The 17,239-nt window shown below is 42.0% G+C and overlaps 1 protein-coding gene and 1 pseudogene across 1 annotated transcript in view; one reads left to right on the top strand and one right to left on the bottom strand.

Moving 5' to 3' along the window:
* The first annotated feature begins 452 nt into the window (after positions 1-452).
* Positions 453-17,239, top strand: part of NME8 (NME/NM23 family member 8) — a 35,725-nt gene continuing 18,938 nt past the window's right edge. Inside the window, exons 1-7 of the mRNA XM_036327460.1 lie at positions 453-552; positions 5,023-5,094; positions 8,885-9,001; positions 11,981-12,047; positions 12,812-12,885; positions 15,031-15,123; positions 16,692-16,882. Of these exons, the coding sequence (XP_036183353.1) occupies positions 487-552; positions 5,023-5,094; positions 8,885-9,001; positions 11,981-12,047; positions 12,812-12,885; positions 15,031-15,123; positions 16,692-16,882 (680 nt within the window). The 5' untranslated portion in view covers positions 453-486. The remainder of the gene's footprint in view (positions 553-5,022; positions 5,095-8,884; positions 9,002-11,980; positions 12,048-12,811; positions 12,886-15,030; positions 15,124-16,691; positions 16,883-17,239) is intronic.
* On the bottom strand, positions 15,612-15,709 carry LOC118666713 (annotated as a pseudogene).

Genomic DNA, 17,239 nt, shown 5'->3' with positions numbered 1-17,239 from the left:
TGAACGCATAAACAGGACATGATTTAAATTTCTCTGAAATGTTTTCTATTTTTCTCCCCTTTTTCGTGCGATAGTGGATAAATGGCAGGCAAAAAGCGAGAAATCCAGTTACAGGTAGGCACGACCTAGCAGCAATTCTTTACTTGGTGCACTGGCACTTGAAGGCCGTTTACAGCGCCTTCCGTTTTGCAGACTGTCATCAATAGTCAAAGCCTCTGGGATGAGATGTTGCAGAACAAAGGCCTAACAGGTACTGGGGCTCCCCCATTGACCAGTAACCTGGAGTTTGGCCCAGGGCACCCCATGGCACCCCAGCACAGAGCACGGCTCCCCACTCCACACAAAGCCCTGCTATGTCTTTGCCCTTGGCCAGCACCAGCCCTGGGATAAGCTGCTCTTTCAGAAGCTTTGATTCTGTCCTTTCATAAATATCATCATCTTCTAGTGATCGATGTTTACCAAGCCTGGTGCGGACCCTGCAAAGCAATGCAGACGTTATTCAGGAAGCTGAAAAATGAGCTGAACGAAGATGAAATTCTGCATTTTGTTGTAGTAAGGATTTAATTTCCATAAAACTATTGTTTCCTTGTTACTTTAGGTGTTAAAGCGTTCTCTTTAAGGATTGTCTTGATTTAAACAACCTGTCAACTCTTCAAAATGGACCACAGTGATTACTGGGTAGTTTTACTATATGCTTAGTTCTACCTGATCTGAGAACAAACGAGATTTTTACCCCATGCCTATAACGTTGAGGTTATTGACCATGGTTGTGAACATTAGAAAAGTATAGAAATGGTTATCTGTTTATTGATATTTCTTTTCACCTGACCTTATGCAATGTGTCTCTTAGAATAAGGGCTGCAAATACTATTTACTGAATAGCTTTGAGAAGGACTCTGGGCATTTACCAGGTAGCAATTTTCTAATGATAGTGATTTCCCTCATTTATTTGACACCCAAAGGATTAAAATATTATAGCCGAACTCATTGTATTTTTCAATGTATCCACATTAAATCATTAACTACTGAGAGCTTTGTTATCTAATATGGTGGCCACTAGGCACAAGTGTCTTTTGAGCACTGAAATATGCTAGTGTGACTTAGGAACTGAATTTTTTAAATTAATGTATTTAAATTAGAAAACTATACTCAATTCAATTATTGTAAAATTTTTAGAGTTGCTTGCGAAAACTTGGGTATGTGAATCTACTTTTTTTTAACTGTAAATTTTATGAAATCAAATTAGAGACCATTATTTATGATTGAAATTTAGCCCATAAATTGAGAAGTACCCTAAGTGTAAAATACACACTAGATTTTGAAGACTTAGTATGAAGAAAAGTATGTGAAATGTCTCAATAATGTTTACATTGATCACATGTTAAAATGATCACATTTTGGATATATTATCGTATAAGAAAGTTGTATTGTTAAATATAATATTAGTTTCACCTGTTTCTCTTTAGTTTTTCAATGTGGCTACTAGAAAATTTAAAAGTATAACTGTGGCTCACATTCTGTTTCTATTAGGCAGAAACATGTCCAAACCACCTAGACCTAAGATGCAGAAGCAGATAACTAATTACATATCTTTACTCCCTACCCCTACAAGGCATAATCCTTGAAGCAAACATGAAACCTCAACACGTTGCATGTTTCAGGCCTTCCTTGACCCCTTCCAACCCAGACCTTGGAATGAGATTGCTTACTGACCTCAACCTGTGTTTGACTGTCCTTTCTATAAATAAGCAAGCTCAAGCTTGGGAACTCAATTCTAATTCCTCTTCTTCTTCTTCTTCTTCTTCTTCTTCTTCTTCTTCTTCTTCTTCTTCTTCTTCTTCTTCTTCTTCTTCTTCTTCTTCTTTTTTTATCTTCAAGACAGTAAGTGGCAAAGAACCAATAAGAAAAAGAAAAAAAAAGTAAAATATAATGAGAGAGTAGTTGGCTATAGACAATCCTTAAATCTTTTTGTCTAGAAAAGTTTTTAAAAAATATATATTTTAGAGAGAGAAAGAGAAACATTGTGAGAGAGAAACAGTGATTGGTTGCCTCCCACACACACCCCAACCAGGGATGGAACTCGCAACCTGGGTATGTGTCCTGACTGGGAATGGAGCTCACAGTTCTTCAGTGCATGGGATGATGCTCCAATCAACTGAGCCACACTGGCCAGGGCGGGCCCTTGTAGTGCTTTAAAAGGCAGCTTTCCATAACAACCTGCTTTACTCTGAAGAGTCAGAACTACCCGAATAGGGCCGGAATGTGATTCTAAAGTTGATCCTTGGCAGGGAGGAAAACCTAGTTTCAGAGAACAGAGAGTGGGGCCTAAAGGGAATTAGCACATGCAATAGAAAGCGGGTTGGTATAAGAAGTTAAAAGACAGTATCAGAAGGATCTAACAGCTGGCAAATGGATCACAGACCATCAAGCATCATCAGAAAATTCTATTAATCTTGTGTTGTTAGGCTCCTAACTCAGCATACACGGCTCAGAGCTGTGTGAGGATACAGGCGTGGGGTTTATGACTGTCCTCCCAGCAGTACCCAGACCAGACGGAACTCCTCAGCCTACTCCACAGGCCATGACTTTGTCTATCCCACTGGGAAGTGCTAGTAATCTTTACAAAATATGCCTAACTACCATACATGCATCTGTTAAGTTTTAAAAAAAAAATGTGCGCATTGTCCTTGAATGGTTTCTGTTCTGTTATGTTTGAGCGCATTCAACAATAGTATATTCACATAGATTGATGCTGTTTTTCTATGACTTGCTCCTAAAGGGTAAAGAAAATGAATTACAATGTCCATTGTAAACAATGGACAGTCGCCCTCTGCTGGATATTTTACTTTCTGCAGCTAGCCAAGGAAGGGGACCTTTCTGAACTTGTAAATTTAAATCCAAAATTAAGACCTATGACATTGATTACCTTTTACATCACCCTAAGTTTAATGGTCATATACTTTTTTCCCCCTGTTATGTTCCCTTTTAAAAGACTGGGAGACTTGCACTAACATTGTACCAATACATATAAAATTCAGTAAAACTTATTTATTGTTCTTTTATAATGTTACTAGGGACCCGGTGCATGAAATTCGTGCACTGAGGTGGGGGGAGCTCCCTCAGCTCAGCCTGCCCCCTCTCACATACTGGGAGCCCTCAGGGGATGTCCTACTGATGGCTTAGGCCCACTCCCTGCTCCCCTTGGGGAGCGGGCCTAAGCTGCACCCTGGCCTCCCTTTGTGGGAGGTGACCGGGCTGATCAGGGGAAGGCACCAGCCCCATCACCCCGCTGCTGCAGCCACTGCCAGTCACCGCAGCCACCAAGGTGTTTTCATCAACACGGACTCCAGTCCCTTCACCATGAAAAAATGACACCTTTCTTTAGGCATTTTCAAGATGTGTCTTTCATAGGATATAACATTTCTTTCTTTATTATTATTTTTTTTATCCTCACCTAAGGATATATTTCCATTGTTTTTTAGAGAATGTGGAAGAGAAAGGGAAAGACAGAGAGAAACATCAAAGTGAGAGGAACACTTTGATTGGTTGCCTCCTGCATGAGCCCTGACCGGGCCCAGGCCAGGGAGGAGCCTGCAATGTAGGTACATGCCCTTGGTCAGAATTGAACCCAGACCCTGCTATCGGCAGGCCGAGGCTCTATCCACTGAGCCAAACCGGCTAGGGCAGGATATGACATTTCTTAGCCCTAAAGCAGCAGACCTTCGTTTTTTTCTCCAGGAGTGTGGTAGAAAAACCCTAGGTCACCTTATTGGATTCTTATTACCCAAGTTACTAAGAATATTACCATTGGCATACAGGGAGCTTAGCCAATGAGTGGTCAGAAAAGGTGTTTCCTCTGTAGTTTACACCGATCCCTGGCTTGGCCCCTGCCCAGGCCTAAGGCCTCTGGCCAGGGCTTTAGGCCTAGGTAGGGGACCCCCAGCTCCCTCCAATTGCCAGCTCCGCCTCTGCTCCCTCCAATCGCCAGCTCTGCCCCTGCTCCCTCCCATTGTGGGCTGCGCCCCTGCCCAGGCCTAACACCTCTGGCCGAAGAGTTAGGCCTGGGCAGGGGTCCCCTCGGCTCGGATCCCAGGCTCAGGCCATGCCCAGGAGCCTCCTGGCTCAGGCCCTTCCTGGGCTGCTCAGGGCCCACACGGGGCCTACCTTGGAGTGACCTGGGTGCCCAATGATGTTTGTGGGACCCAGGCCACTGGGCGCCTATGTATGCAAATTAACCACCAACTTTATGGGGTTAATTTGCATACTCCCCTGATTGGCTGGTGAATGTAGCAGAGGGATGGTCAATTTACGTTTGTCTATTATTAGGCAAGATTAAATGCTTTACCTGTTAGTACTTTGTTATGATACTAGGGGCCTGGTGCATAAAATTCATGCACTCGGGGAGGGGCTCTCTCAACCCCGCGGGTGCCCTCTCACAGTCCAGGACATTCTTAGCGCTGCCATGGAGGCAGGAGAGGTTCGCCAGTCATGAGCCCAGCTGTGGCTGAGCGGCACTCCCCCTGTGGGAGCACACTGACCACCAGAGGGCAGCTCCTGCGTTGAGCATCTGCCCCTGGTGGTCAGTGCATGCCATAGCAACTGGTCATTCCACTGTTTGGTCAATTTGCATATTAGCCTTTTATTATATAGGATAAACATTATAATAATGATATCTGATTACTTTAAAATAAAATATTTGACTTCTAGTCTTTAATATGATAGATTACTTTCAGCCTCTTTCATTCTTTTTTTGGGTGGTGGTGTGGGGTGGGTGGGTGTGGGATACCATAAAGGTGAACAGCCAGAAGTCAGGTTGAGGCCAAATGATGCAAGGACTGGCATGCCAGTGTTTGCAATTTGATACTTAAAACAACTACTGTATACTAAGAGAATGTTGAGTAAATATAAAAGTAAAATTTATGTGTATCTGTGTTTGTTTGGGTTTTTTTTGTATATGGTGTAGCTAATGACTTGTTATAGTTTCCTATATTATCATGTGAAATATTAATATATTTTTTCCAGGCTGAAGCTGACAGCGTTGCGACTTTGCAGCCATTTAGAGATAACTGTGAACCTATTTTTCTTTTTAGTGTTGTAAGTATAATATTTATTTTCTCGAATGTATTATCAGATTCCAATTTATAGTTAAAGAGCAAGTAGCATTATAAAATTACCACAGAACTCTTTTCTGATGAAAGTCATTATAGATTTTTTACTTCATCTTTGCTTATCTATTAGTATATTTTCTATAACCTGCCTTCTAGGGGCTAAAAATGGATTGAGAGATTAGACTTCCACACACTGAGCTGGTCACAGATGTATTTACCTTTCTTAAAGAAATAATCAGACAGCCCAGCCAGCGTGGCCCAGTGGCTGAGTGTTGACCTATGAGCCAGGAGGTCACGGTTCAATTAGGATGAGGGCACATGCCCGGGTTGTGATCCCCAATGGGAAGCGTGCAGGAGGCAGCCAATCAATGATTCTCTCTCATCATTGATGTTTTATCTCTCCCTCTTCCTTCCTCTCTGAAATCAATAAAAAAAATATTTTTAAAAAATAAATAATCAGACATTTGTATGATGAATTATTATTTACAGGAGTGAAAAAATTGGAAATTTCTTAGATACCTAGGAGGAGAGATTTGGTTATAAATATTCATATATACCAATCCAAGGAAATAGCTGTGTGATCACTATTTTGTAATATATATTGCTTCTATCTCTGTGTTTGCCAATGAAGACAGAAAGTGCATTCATCAGACTGTCTATGTATGGGGAAAGGATGTATAATTTTATTTTTCTTCTTTATACTTTTGTATATTTTCCAAATATTCTGTGGTGATCACACAACTTGAATAATCAGAAGACCGTAGTACGTGCTGTTTTCTTAGAGGAGGGTGCCCAGTTAAGTGCTAACTCGTGTGACAAGAGTGTGGCTGCTAGAGAACCAGGGTGGTAAGGAAAGGCCTTGCACAGAGGGCAAGGACCTCCTCTGCTGCTGGGCACTTCAATTCTCACCTTTTACATTAAAAATAATGACCTGAAAACACTTCTTGGATATAACATTTCCCTTCTGTTAAATAATACTCTTGCCATGACTTCAAGGAACTGAATTACTGGACTCAACGAGTTTAAAGTTGCATTGCAGATCTAGATATGGAGGATTTGATGAGTGAGATCAGGGGTCAGCCAGCTTCTTCTGTGAAGGGCTGGATACGAAGTATTTTCAGCTTTGCCAAAACACTGGCTCTGCGTTGGGTCATAGTTTGCTAACCGCTGGCCCGGAAGCTGTTTAGGGAATCAGAATGAGTAACTGCTTGAAGCAGGAAGGGGCTGAAGCAAATGGGACCGTGAGGAGACTCTAGCAGCAGCAGCAGTTAGGAGCATGGGACTGAAAAAGAAAGACTGGAGCTCTGGGATGACCAACCCCCTGCCAAGTTAGCCAGGCCTGGTCAGTAGATCTTAAATGGACCATCCAGTCAACGTTCTTCTACCTGCAACCACATCCTTCTAATACTCAGAATTTTTTTTCTGGCCCATTTCTCTAGTCCTCCCCCATCTTTCAAACCCTTCTCCCATGTGGCATCTGGAATTGGTGTAAGCAGTTGTCTAGCTTCTAAGAACTTCACCCTGGGTTCTGAGCTTTTGTTCCACTTCCTTGACTTTCCTTCAGTCAGGTTCCTTACTTAGGGCACTTTCCCTGCTGCCCAGAACTGTTTTCTCAGATTGTTCTTGAGGCCAGGAGTAGAATTGATGTTTCTTTATTTTTCACTACAATGAACATCTTTTCCTTATTTGTTGGAGGCCCACTCAATTTGACTCATTCTCCCCACCTTATTCCTGTCATTTACTGGTCTTCGGCTCAGTTGTGTGGATGACTGACGACTTGAGCTTGTGGCTTAAAGTCTTCATTTCACACCCATGTCCTGCCATCATGCTGGACTTCAGTATCTACACTGACAATCTACCCAGTATCCTGGGCTCTCAATTTGTTTTTTTAATCTTCACCCAAGGATATGTTTTTATTGATATTTAAAGAGAGAGGGAGGGAGAGAGAGAGAAAGAGAGAGAGAGAGAGAGAGAGAGAGAGAGAGAGAGAGAGAGAGAAACATTGATCTGTTGCCTTCCATATACTCTCTGGCCGAGGATTGAACCTGCAATCTAGGTATGTGCCCTGGCCAAGAATCGGACCTGCACCTTTTGAGGTACATATGGATCAACGCTCCAACCAACTGCACCCCCCTGGCCAGGACTGGACTCTCAATTCTTGACCACCTAACTTTCAATGAACTTTTCTTGCAGTGCACCTCATTCAATCACGCCTGCGTTTACGCCTCCGACTTTGTTATCACTTATGCTTCATATTCATAAGCCTTAGGAGTCTCAATCTGTAACCACAAAACTATCATCAAGCCCATTGTTAGTTTATTCAAATATTCCCACAATGGCCCATCGCATTGGCCAGCATTCTTAGCTGACAACATATTCTCTCCAGCAAGTTTCATCAGGAAGGGCTGTTTCAAGAAAGCTCACCGAATTGTTGGAAAGTTCCTCTTAATAGAAAATGGTAATTAGAATGTCGGGTTTCGTTTAAGCCTTTCTCAACTACATCCTTCTCATTGGCCTCTGACTATGAGTAAGTCTTTCCAATTAAAACAGAATGCTTCTTTTTGATGCCATGTCCTTCCCCAGCTCCCACCCATCTCTCTCCTTTAGTTCACAGCTACATTTCTCAGAAGAGTTTTTATGTCTATTTTTACTCCATTTCTTCTCATCCCGTTAACGTCACACCCATTCAATCTAACTTCTGTCTGATTATTCCACCAAATTTACTGTTGCTAATGTATCCAATTGCCAGCCTATTGCTAAATATAATGAATACTTTTAGGTCTTCATCATACTGTACCTCTCAACTGCATTGAATACAGTGACCAACCAGTCTTCCTTTGGAAACATTTGCTTCTTTTGTTTTTTTGTGTGGCTTGGTTCTTTTGCCTTTTCAGATGGCCTCCCCCTCCACCCCCGCCAATCTCCTTTGCAGACTTATCCTTCATTACTTAGCTGTTAAATATTGACTTTATCATGCCATATACTTTACTCAGAAAATCTCCACACATGTCTCAGTTGTCACCTCTGATGTATCAATAACTCAAGTTTACATCTTCAGCTAAACCCTATGCTTGAGCTCCAGACTTGAGTGTCTAACTGGTGCCTTGACATTTCCTCTTGGTTGTCTCAAGGGCATCTCACAATGAACTGATCCAATCCTCCCTCTCTGCAGAAAACATGGTCTTCTAGTGTTGCCTCTTTGGGTAAATAACACCTTAATTGATCCAGTTTCTCAAGCCAGAACTGAAAGTTGTCTTAGCGACTTCTCTTTTACGTCACACCCAATCCACACCAGACCTTGGACCTATCAATTTTACCACCCAAGTTTTCCTCACACTATCTGTTTTGTTTGTTTTCCATCATCACCGCCAGAGACTGAGCAGCCATCTCTCTCATCATCACTTCTAGAGTAGCTTCGAATTTGTGTATCTTCTCCTGCTCCCCCTCTAATCCTTTCTCTACATGTAGGTGAAATGATCTTAACAAACAACAGTTTTAATCATGGTCACTGCCTCTGTTTAAATATTCTGAAGGCTTCCCAGTGCTGTTAGGCTAAAACCAAGAGGAATTGAATCAGTGACCTATTGGTACATGGGTTGACACTCTGTGCCAAACTGGCCAGGCACTGAGACCTTATTTTTAAATGGCTAATACAATTGTAAGAAAGGGATGATGGAAGTATGAGTCAGGGTGGGGTTACTTAGTTTAGTTGAAGTGTTAATTATTGACTTACCTTGAAAATGAATGTTTCCTTCATGTTTTCTTTTCCTTTATAGAATGGCAAAATTGTTGCAAAGATTGAGGGTGCAAACGCACCACTTGTTAATAAAACAGTTATTAACTTGGTGAATGATGAGAAGAAAATTGCAGCAGGTGAAATCGTTCGCCCTCAGGTAATACTTTGTACTCCTGGCTATATTATTTTATAAATATCTATGACATCTTTTTTTGTTGTTTTCCTAAAGCACTGTCCCTAATTTTATAACTATCTAGGTATCTAAATGTTGCAAAGTTTCTGGGAAGTATCTTGGCAATATGAATCAAAGGCCCTAAAAAAAAACAGGTATCCTTTGAGCAATTATGCTCCCAATAAATTTTCCTAAGATAATGAGACAAATATAGAAAATGCTTATTGCATTGTTGTCTGTTATTAAACACTGGGGGCCCAGTGCACAAATTCGTGCACCTTGAAAGGAACCGTGGGCACAGGGGTGGGTCTCAGCCCATTCTCCAGGCCCCCACCCAGACCCTCCCGCCGTAGGCCCCTGTACCCTGTTTGCTGGCAGCCCCGCTTCTGCCGCTGCTGCTCCCACGCACTGATGGCACCGGCCCCACTCGCCCCTGCTGACGGCGTGGAGCGATAGGGGCTGGTGCCAGCAACAAGTGCGAGTGTGGCTGGCGCCATCAGTGGTGTGAGTGGCGGCTGCTGCCCCGATTTCCCCTCAGGAGCAGGGGGAGGTGGAGAAGTCCTCAGGTGTGATCGGGGCGCGCAGCCGCCGCTTGCACCTGTTGATTGCGCCAAGTGATTGGGACTGGTGGCACTGGGGGCCAGCAGCAGGTGCGAGCATCAGCTCCGACGCCGGCTGCGGGTGTGAGTGCTGGGTAGGACCGCGGCGCATGGGAGCAAAGAATTTTCAGTAACCACCAGAGGCTTGCCCCGATGACAGTGACCGGTGCCCTGCCTTGGTCTGGTGCCCCTGCTCACCTCCTCCACCATCCGGCTGCAGCTGACACCCGCCATGTCCCGCGCGTGCCCTCTGGTGGTCAGTGCACGTCATAAGAACTGGTTGTTTGGTTTTGGTTGTTTTGTTGTTCGGTTGTTCTGCTGTTGGGTCTATTTGCATATCAGGGTTTTATATATATAGATTTGGAATTAGTCAACGGAGAAGATGGCGGTGGAATAGGATGATCTTGCTTGCATCTTTTGCTGGAACCAAGCTAGAAGTAAAATGCAATTAGGGAACGTTCATTCTGAATTGGCAACCGAAGACTAGTTAAAGAAGAGATTTTTTAAACAAGGAAAAACAGAAACCACCTCAGGACTGGTAGGAAGAGCAGGGGTCATGAGAAAGGATGGCCCGGCTCCCAGGGGCAGCAGGCCAAGGGTGCGGAGGGATATCCGGGCTGGGGTGGGTCTGTTTCCCCCTTGAGAGGAGTGAGGCCTGGACCCCCATCTGAGCTTCCCATCCCAGAGTACCAGAGCTGGGAATAGCCACCTATATAGCACCCAGGGTTGAAGGGCTTGGGGCTTCTAAGAGATGGATCGTGCCGGGGACAAATCCTCTTATTTTTTAAAGGGTCAGAGCACAAGATTTTTGTTCACAGCCACTCACCCTGGACTTCGGCAGAGGGAGGGCAGTGCAACTGGAGTCACCTGAGGAGAGTCTGGGGTGGGATGCACTGGGAAAAGACATGGGAGAGAAGCTTCCAGGATTCCAGTGCTTGATCCTCCCCATTGATACCACAGCATCCATCCCCCCCCCCCCCCCAGGCACAGCCCCTCCCATCAGCAGCAGCCTGGGGAAGCTCCTCCCATTTCTGGAATCCCCGCTGGCCACACCCTGCATCTCAACCCCCACTGAGGAGGCAGTAGCGGGTCTATGGGTTGTCAGACTCAGGGGGCATTGGTGACTGGCTTCGGGGTGGAACCATTTCCCTCCCTTTCCCAGGAATCTGAGTGGCACTCCCGGCTCCCAGCAGACCCCAGTGGCCTGCCTTCGAGGGGCTCCACCCTCCTGAGGTCAGGGAAATATTCCAGGACATGGGTGGCGGCAGGTCCTAAGGAATCTGCTCCTGGGCCCCATGCTGCTAACATGTGGGTCTTGGAGCACTGCTTGGCCCCTCCCATGTGCAGCCCAACTCAGCAGAGGCAGATACAAACTGTGGATCATTAGAAGCTTTGATCAGGTTGCCGAGAGCCGATTATAGACAGCTTCTGACATTGGCTAGCACCCAAGTACCCACTGGGAGGCCTGTGAATGGCACACAAAATAGCCAGCCTTATACATCATCAGCACAAGACCCAAAGGGAGATCTCAGCAGGCACTAAACACCCCAAGACCTCAGTTTGTTCTTTATCATTCTTTTTAGTTTGGGGCTCTAGCAGTCTGAGACACCTCGCTGCAGCGGAGCAGGGAGAGGCTCCCGCCACCGCTACTGCACTTGCCAGCCATGAGCCTGGCTTCTGTGGGAGCGCGCTGACCACCAGGCGGCCAGCTCTTGCACTGAGTGTCTGCCCCCTGGTGGTCAGTGTGCATCATAGCAACTGGTCGTTCTGGTTGTTCCACTGTAAAAATTGCTTAGGCTTTTATTATATAGATATATACAGAATCACAGAAGCACTTTCAGGGCTTCTCAAGTAATGAAGACCCCCACCACTGCCCCCACCCATTCTAGTATATCACTCTATAGTAAGCAATGAACTATTGTTTTGAGCAAGACTTCTTTTTAAGTTAAGGTGTTATCTTTCTGTTTCTAATTTACTAATAGTAATAGTCAGGAATGGATCTTGAAACTTATCAAATCTTTTGATCTTTTAATATGATAATTATGTATTTATTATTTTCTTGTTAATCTATGCTTCTTTCTTATTTTGTTCCTTGTACTCTTCTTAAGTTTTAAAGTTTTTTTTTTAAACCATTTCCATACAGCATATATACATTATTTATGATAGTTCCCCTACCCTATCTATTTAACATATTCTTTATCCTGTTTTAGTGGAATGTTTGGGAAAAGCAGTATTAGATAAATGCAGGCACATTTCCACTTTACCTTTTATCCCTTCGATTACAAATGTTTATCAGAAATAAAATTTCTAAAAACTCACTACCACATTAAAATGTAATTGTTTTACTTGCATTTTTCTTCCATAGTATCATGAAATTGGACTTGCAGGCTCAAGTACAGAATTTGCCAAGACAGCATCCAAAGATACTATGGGTAAGAAAATTTAAAGTAATGGCAAGGGATTTGTAGTAGATGGATGCTCATTACAGCATCACCTAAAGTAGCAAAGAGCTGGTAATAGCATCAGTATGAATTGATAAGGAACTGGTAGGATAAATTATGATTTGTGCAATACTAGATCCAGTTATTAAAAGGAAACCTCTTTTTCCCAGCAGGTGTGGCTCAGTGGTTGAGCATCGACCTATGAATCAGGAGGTCATCGTTCGATTTCCAGTCAGGGCATGTGGTTAGGGCACATGCCCGGGTTGCGGGCTCCATCCTGTGTGGGGCGAGGCAGCCAATCAGTGATTCTCTGTCATCACTGATGTTTCTGTTTCTCTCTCCCTCTCCCTTCCTCTCTGAAATCAATACGAAAAAATATTTTTTTAAAGAAATTTCTTTTGCTTCCCTTCCCCTTGTCTTTGCTCTCTATGTCGGAGCCTTTCAGGACCAGTGCCTACCTCGTCTGTTTTTTGTGTTTATTTATTTATTTATTTATGTATTTATTAATTTACAACTACTACTATTATTATTTGTACTACAAACTCTTGTGAATGTTTCTCTTGTATGCAAATGTAGGATGTGCACTTTGATTCCAAATAGAACCTCTTTGGTAGTTGAAATGCCGCAATAAGAACAAAGCTGTCAATGGACAAAAATTCACTGGACATCAGTAGTTTACATTTTTAATTACTAAAACCTTCATTATCTAGACTTAGTGCCAAGACAATGAAATTTTTCTATTTATTTTTTCCCAGGCCGAATATACAGTATTGCTATTATCAAACCCGAGGCTAGGAATACTGGAAAAACTACGGAAATTAAAGAAAATGTAAGTAATATTTCACAATAATAGTTTCAATTAACTGAAAAATAACAACCCCTTAGTTGTCAATTTAGAGATGAGCTTATCATGTAGAGTGAAATAGAACATAATGAACTCTGGTGCCTCTAATGGCTTTAAATGTTTTGTCTTTAAAGGGCCAGAACCACTCAGGCATCCTTATTTAAATAACTCCGTTCTATCAGATTGCAGCAAATGTTTTTCATGTTGAGTGAAAACTTGTTATAAGCTCACATTAGCTTGCTTTATTCCCTATATGTTGTCATAAATGTATGGTCCTTTTTAGATACATGATAGCTTAAGGTTGTATCTAATATTTTGCTTTAGAGAAAAAAAATGTTAGAGGAAAATTGCATTCTAATCCAAAGGTCAACAGACATTTTCTCTAAAGGGTCATTTAGTAACTATTTTCAAGTTTGTGGGTACATGGCCTGTCCCAACTCTGCGATCATATGGAGAAAACACCAGCAGACACTATGTACACAAACGGGTGAAACTATGTTCCAATAAACTTTATTTAAAAAAATAGGCAGTGGGCTAGATTTCGACGGCAAGCTCTAGTTTGCTGACCCCTGAATAAAGACTTTGTGTTGAAACAACAAAATTATATTGAAATTTGAAAGAATATTGCATGTGCAGTAGAGGAGATCACATAGAGAGCTATGTCAGAAGGGGTTGGGTATCTCTCGATGAACTTCCCATTGTGTATTCTTTCTTTAGCTATAGTAGCATTATCACTGATTAATGATCCACGGGTCATGGCACATATATTCTCTCTCCCAATTATGAGTTGATTTAATTGATACTTCTCTCTAAGTATAAACCCCAGCCCCCTTTTTTCCAGATTCTGGTGTGTATGTGGGAAGGGGGACACAGACTGTACCTCAGTGCCCCATATATTGTTTTTATATTTTATAAAGTTTTCAAAAATAATATCCTTACCAATGGTTTACAGTTGCTTATTCTAGTATGTTTTAATAGCTACAATAGTGAAGATTTTCAAATTATATAGTTGTTTTAGTTGAGGCAATGCTATTAATCATCATTTCATCTGAAATGTTTTGTTTTGACATACTAAACAACATTTCAGAAATGTAAATTATGAATAGCTACTACATACCTCACTTCTCTGGAATGCAGTAAAAAGCTACATAACCCACAGGGCAGAAAAAAGTTTAAAAAATGTTTTAATAAAAAGAAAATGAACACACTGCATTTTTCAACTATAACAAAGGAGAAGTTATCAAGGTTAAAAGTTACTTGAATTTTTTTTTCTTTTGTCAGACACTTAGTAACTTAACAGACATGATTTGAGTATTTAGAAATTTTTCAAATTGGAACGTCAGGAGAGGAGTCACTAAGATGTAAATATAGCTCTGCAATATCAAATCAGCCCATGGAACCAGGTCAGAGCTTGCTTTAATAATAGAAGCAGAAAGAATTGGTGCTGGGTACACCCAATCAAATTGAGGTCAAATTATTGATATAATTTCATGTAATTACTAAGTTGCTTTGAATCCAGGTTACACTTCGGACTGTGTATTATTTATTATATTTCACTGTTTAGTTCCTCATTGGACTTTTTATATTAGCCTAAAAACTTCTCTTTGTTACATTTTATTATACTTGAGTGTGACAGGCAAACTGAATTTGTCATTAAATTTTCTTTAAGACAAGTAACACATGGCTAAATCTTAAATTCTGCCCTTCCCCATAATTCGCTTATTTTTGTTGTTAGAAAATTAAAATATAATAGATCATGAGCTATAACCGTAACAAAGTAAAGCCTTAAAAAAGTTAGTGATTTCAAAAATGGATGGTTAAGAAATTTATGTCTTTCCGAGTGATTCTGTTAGTTTTTTCACATTTTGAGGCAATTCACATAAATAATATAAATATTGTGGTGTTCTGGATTAAGTCTTGAAAACTTAAATACTAAGGGCTTGACAAGGGCTTTCTGTGATATTTATTTTTGAGCCTCTTCAAATCTAGTCCCCTATTGATTGTGCTGAGGTCTTTACATGAAATGCATTAAAATAGGGGTGGTATATGAAGCCTAGGACACAGATGTCCTTGACTTGTTTTGCACGTGGTCCTACAACCTCTGGATCTGACCTTGCTCTCTCATTGAAGATTGTCAACGCAGGATTCGTCATAGAAGCAGAAGATAATAGAGTGCTCACTGAAAACCAAGTGAGGGAATTCTATAGTCAAATAGCCGAGCAGGTAAGAAAGTTTAACAAAACCCCCACTGTGTTGTCTACCTTCTTACCCGTTTTAGATCCTCATTATAGAAAAGCAAATGCATAAGTGTGACCAACCAAATAAGCTCCCGCTCTCCCTGTTTGTGTCCACACCATGGTAATACCAAAGATGGTGACCCTGGAGAAATCGCCATCAGTCGACCAGAAGTGGGTGATCTAATTGTGTTCTTTTGGAATGAAGACCTCATTATATTATGTCCTCTAACACTCCCTGCATGAGCCTGGAAGTAAATATCCAGGAATTTCCTATAGATTTTTGTCCCAGGTGGAAGGCTACTTGTCATACACTTTACAGGAAAGCTTTAATTCTTTCTGTACCCAAAAGCCTTTCTCTCAAGCTATTTTTTAATTCTCTCTTGCTTGGCGGTATATGATACAGGCAGTGCTATGTACTGGAAAGTGCACTGGCTTGGGGGTGAGGAGACATAGCTTCTACAAATCAACTGTCCAGTGTGGTAGCCATTAGATACATGAAATAAGTTAAGTACAAATTAAACTGATAAGAACAGATACTACACTTGATCTTAGCCAAAAGGCCAAGAAGCGATAAATTAAATAAAAATTCAGTCTTAGTTGCACTAGCCACATATGTTGGAGAGCACAGAACATGTTTGTCATCACGGAGAAAGTTCTACTGCATAGCACTTCGTAAACTAGATGCACCACTCAAAGCATCTCTATTAGCCCCAGAAAGGATTAGACTGGCAACATCAGCATTTACCTGGGAGCGTTTGAGAAAATCCAATTCCTGAGCCCCACCCCAAATCTACTGAATCCTAAACTCTGGGATTGGGCTCCAGAAACCTGCATTCACATAACAAGCCCTTCAGATGATATGGAAAATTCCTAGAGTTTGAGAATAGCTATTAGACTATCTTTTTTAAATTTTATTTCTTATTGATTTTTTACAGAGAGGAAGGGAGAGGGATAGAGAGCCAGAAACATTGATGAGAGAGAAACATCGATCAGCCGCTTCCCGCACTCCCCCCCGCCCCCACTGGGAATGTGCCCGCAACCAAGGCACATGCCCCCGACCAAATCGAACCTGGGACCCCTGAGTCCGCAGGCCGATGCTCCATCCACTGAGCCAAACCGGCCAGGGCAGCTATTAGACCAACGGTTCTCAACCCATGGGTCGAGACTCCCCTTTGGCGGTCAAAACGACACTTTCACAGGGGTTGCCTAAGACTATCCTGCATATCAGATATTTACATTATGATTCATAACAGTAGCAACATTACAGTTATGAAGTAGCAACAAAAATAATTTTATGGTTGGGTCACAACATGAGGAACTGTATTTAAAGGGCAGAAGGTTGAGAACCACTGTATTATACTATCTTTAAGATCAATCCCTGCTGGCTGTGAGCTTTAATCCTTGAAAGATGTGGCTGTTAACAGGGGCTTCATAAGGATACCATTCCCTTGCCCAGTGATCATGAAGGGGAAGATGCTACTTGACTTAGGTGGCAGCTGCCATGTTAGCCTATCCATTTCAGGAACCTGACCTGTTTATCATTTTATTTTGTAGCCTGACTTTGAAGAGTTTATCTCATTAATGACACATAGCCTAAGCTGTGTTCTAGTTGTATCTCGAAGCACTGAACAAGTACCGTTCTTGGAAGAGGAAATTGTATCTAAATTTGAGACTGAACCTCAAGAACCACCTGAGGGTCAACCTGAGATGGACCCATCTTCACTGGTGAAGAAAAAGTGGGACAGGTAGCTTAAGACCAAGAATTTATGATTTGCAATGTCTTAGTAGGTAATGAAAAGTGATGTCCGAATATCTCAAAATCTAAAGACAAGCATAATAGTATTCATGTTAAAGCTACAAGCATTTCTCTCAGTCAATCTAAAGTACTGTCTATTCAGCAAAACGGGGCTTGCCCTGAAAGTTTATATCAATAGGATTGGCAAGGGGAAAAGTTTTCCCTTGTCTTTCTACACCTGGGATAGTCTGAGGAGGATAAGTTTTAGTTCTTCCTTGAATGTTTGGTAAAACTCCCCTGTGAAACCATCTGGCCCTGGGCTTTTGTTTGCTGGGAGCTTTTTGATGACTGCTTCAATTTCTTCCAT

Source organism: Myotis myotis, unplaced genomic scaffold, assembly GCF_014108235.1.
Source record: "Myotis myotis isolate mMyoMyo1 unplaced genomic scaffold, mMyoMyo1.p scaffold_m19_p_11, whole genome shotgun sequence".
In the NCBI taxonomy this organism is placed as follows: Eukaryota; Metazoa; Chordata; class Mammalia; order Chiroptera; family Vespertilionidae; genus Myotis; species Myotis myotis.
This window is presented reverse-complemented; position numbering and strand designations above follow the sequence as displayed.